The sequence below is a fragment of the Empidonax traillii genome, unplaced genomic scaffold, assembly GCF_003031625.1.
Source record: "Empidonax traillii isolate 1590-97213 ecotype Southwest subspecies unplaced genomic scaffold, ASM303162v1 scaffold6059:size6612, whole genome shotgun sequence".
In the NCBI taxonomy this organism is placed as follows: Eukaryota; Metazoa; Chordata; class Aves; order Passeriformes; family Tyrannidae; genus Empidonax; species Empidonax traillii.
Genome location: NW_020961252.1, coordinates 1 through 2,424, shown reverse-complemented (window position 1 = coordinate 2,424; position 2,424 = coordinate 1). Strand labels below are relative to the sequence as shown.

At 51.7% G+C, this 2,424-nt stretch overlaps 1 protein-coding gene across 1 annotated transcript; it reads left to right on the top strand.

The window, feature by feature from the left end:
* Positions 1-282: 282 nt before the first annotated feature.
* LOC114073327 (feather beta keratin-like) lies at positions 283-645 on the top strand. The gene has a single exon (XM_027911102.1). The coding sequence runs from the start codon at positions 292-294 to the stop codon at positions 643-645; it is 354 nt and encodes a 117-aa protein (XP_027766903.1). The 5' UTR covers positions 283-291.
* The last annotated feature ends 1,779 nt before the right edge of the window (positions 646-2,424 follow it).

Here is a 2,424-nt window from a genome sequence, read left to right as displayed (position 1 = left end):
CTCCTGCCATGCTCTGAATTCCTGGAGCTGCGTCTCAGCTCCAGGAACTCTCAGAAGAGACAAACTACTAAAATTAAGTCACAAGATGGGTCCTTTTGCTTCTGTCCCGCTGACACTTCCTCCCACTGCATCACCCAGAGCTGGGAGGATGTCTCAGCCTCTGCTTTCCTCTAACAGGTTGAATGATTTGGTTCCTGGTGGGATCCCTGGAGAGGCTGCTGTTCCGATCACCGCTCTGAGCGCCACAAACCCCCTCTGTGCCCCCCTGTCTTTCAGATTCCCCCTCCATCCATGGCCTGCTACGAGCGCTGCCCCTCCACCTCCTGCGGGCCCACCCCGCTGGCCAACAGCTGCAACGAGCCCTGCGTGAGGCAGTGCCAGGACTCCACCGTGGTCATCCAGCCCTCGCCCGTGGTGGTGACGCTGCCCGGGCCCATCCTGAGCTCCTTCCCCCAGAACACCGCCGTGGGCTCCTCGGCCTCGGCCGCCGTGGGCAGCGCCCTGTGTGCTGAGGGGGTTCCCATCAATTCAGGCAGCTCCCTGGGGTTGGGGGGCTTTGGCTACCCGGGGCTGGGCGGTGGCTACAACCGGCCCTACAGCCGTCGCTACGGCGCCTTCCGCGGCGGCTTCTACGGGCCCTGTTAACGTTTTCCGTGAGAGGGGGGAAAGAAATCACCAGGGATTCCTGAGTGCCCACCCCAAGCAGGACTGAGCTCACGGCCACAGCGTCCAGAAGCAACTTCAGGCGCCCACCACCTCCTCCCCTCCCGAAGCGAAGGATGCTGTGGGAATCCGTCGTTCCCAAAAACGAGGCCACCGCTCCCGTTTTGCTCTGTATTTCTAGTCGAGTCGGTAGCTCTGCTGCTCCTCTGCCTAATTCGATGTAAATGTTTAAATTTCGAGAGGAGGGAGGGACTTGATGGTCGAGGTGCAGTCCTGCACTGAAAGGAGAGCTCTGCCTGTGGGATGCAACCCACGAGCTGTGCCCCTCTCCCCATGTTGGCCCCTGATGCTTCGCAGTATTTTTAATCCACCAGTTGGTCTTAATAAAGTGTTGCTGTTACGGTATCTCCAGTCTTCTGGTGGGTTTTTTCTCCTATCCCCTCTTGTTTTCTTCTGAAACTTTTCCTGGGTGAAGTTTATCACCGAGTGGCTCATAGCCAGGCTGAGAAATTTGGGGGGCTAGAGAGGAGAAGGTGGTGAAGAGACCTCAGAGCACCTTCCAGGGTCTGAAGGGGCTGCAGGGAAGCTGGAGAGGGATGTTCATCAGGAACTGGGGTTACAGGACAAAGGGGGTGGGTTCAGACTGACAGAGGGGAGATTTAAGTTGGATATTGGGAAGAAATGGTTCCCTGTGAGGGTGGGGAGGCCCTGGGTCACTAATTGGAGAAGGGCATCTCTTTAGAGCCTGAGATCCAGAACAGGTTTAATTTTGCAGCTGCAAAATGCAGGTTGATTCCACCCTGACTCATCAGAATCCTTGGCTTTTGGCATCTCTGCCAGGAAACTGTTCTCAAGGCTGGAAGGATTCATGGAATGGTTTGGGCTGGAAGAGAGCTTAAGGATCATCTCATCCCACCCCCTGCCACGGGCAGGGTCACCTTCCACTAGCCCAGGTTGCTCCAACCTGGCCTTGGACGCTCCCAGGGATGGGGCAGCCAAAGCTTCTCTGGGAAACCTTTTCCACGGCCTCACTCCCCTCACAGTAAATTTTTTTTTTCCCTTTATCCACCTAAACCTCCTCTCTGCCATTTCAAGCCATTCCCTGCTGTCCTGTCACCACGAGCTCCTGCAAACAGTAAATCCCTGCGAGTAAATTGGTTCTGCTGAAATTAAGAACCTGAGATGTAAATGAGATGTGCAACAGCCCCTGAAGCTGCTCAAAGAGTCAGTTTGGGGAAAAAAAATTGGAGAGATTCTCACACTGGGAAGATTTGGGGTGTTCTAATAACTTATGCAAATGATTAAATAATTATTAAAAATATAAATGATGGTAAATTGTATAAATTACATTGCAGCAGCTTCAATTGTCCCCAGTAGTTAAATCGTTGCCAGCAGTTAAATTGCTCATGGTTTATGTACCAGTCTCCCCCCTGGCACCAGATGAAAAACCTTCCTCAAAGCTTCTTTCATCTCCAGGACCTGAGGATGGTTTGAATGCCAGACTCCCAAGTCAATGTGAGGACACAAATTTCAATTAAAGGAGTAATTTGTCAGCTCTTGTGGCAATTTGGTGCCTCCACATTTTTTTTTTTTTTTAAATATTATCTACTCACCCAGACAAACTGTTTCTGTGCCCAGAGGGAAGGATGAGGAAAAGGAAGCATTCCTCGGTTATCTCAGATGAAAGGGAGTTGAATTCTTTGGGTGAGCGATTTCATCTACCACAAGGAATTAATTTTTTAAAATATCTAAAAAGATATC

Bases quoted from the DNA above. Each gene is read 5' to 3' on its own strand.
- LOC114073327 (XM_027911102.1), top strand. From the start codon at position 292: ATGGCCTGCTACGAGCGCTGCCCCTCCACCTCCTGCGGGCCCACCCCG.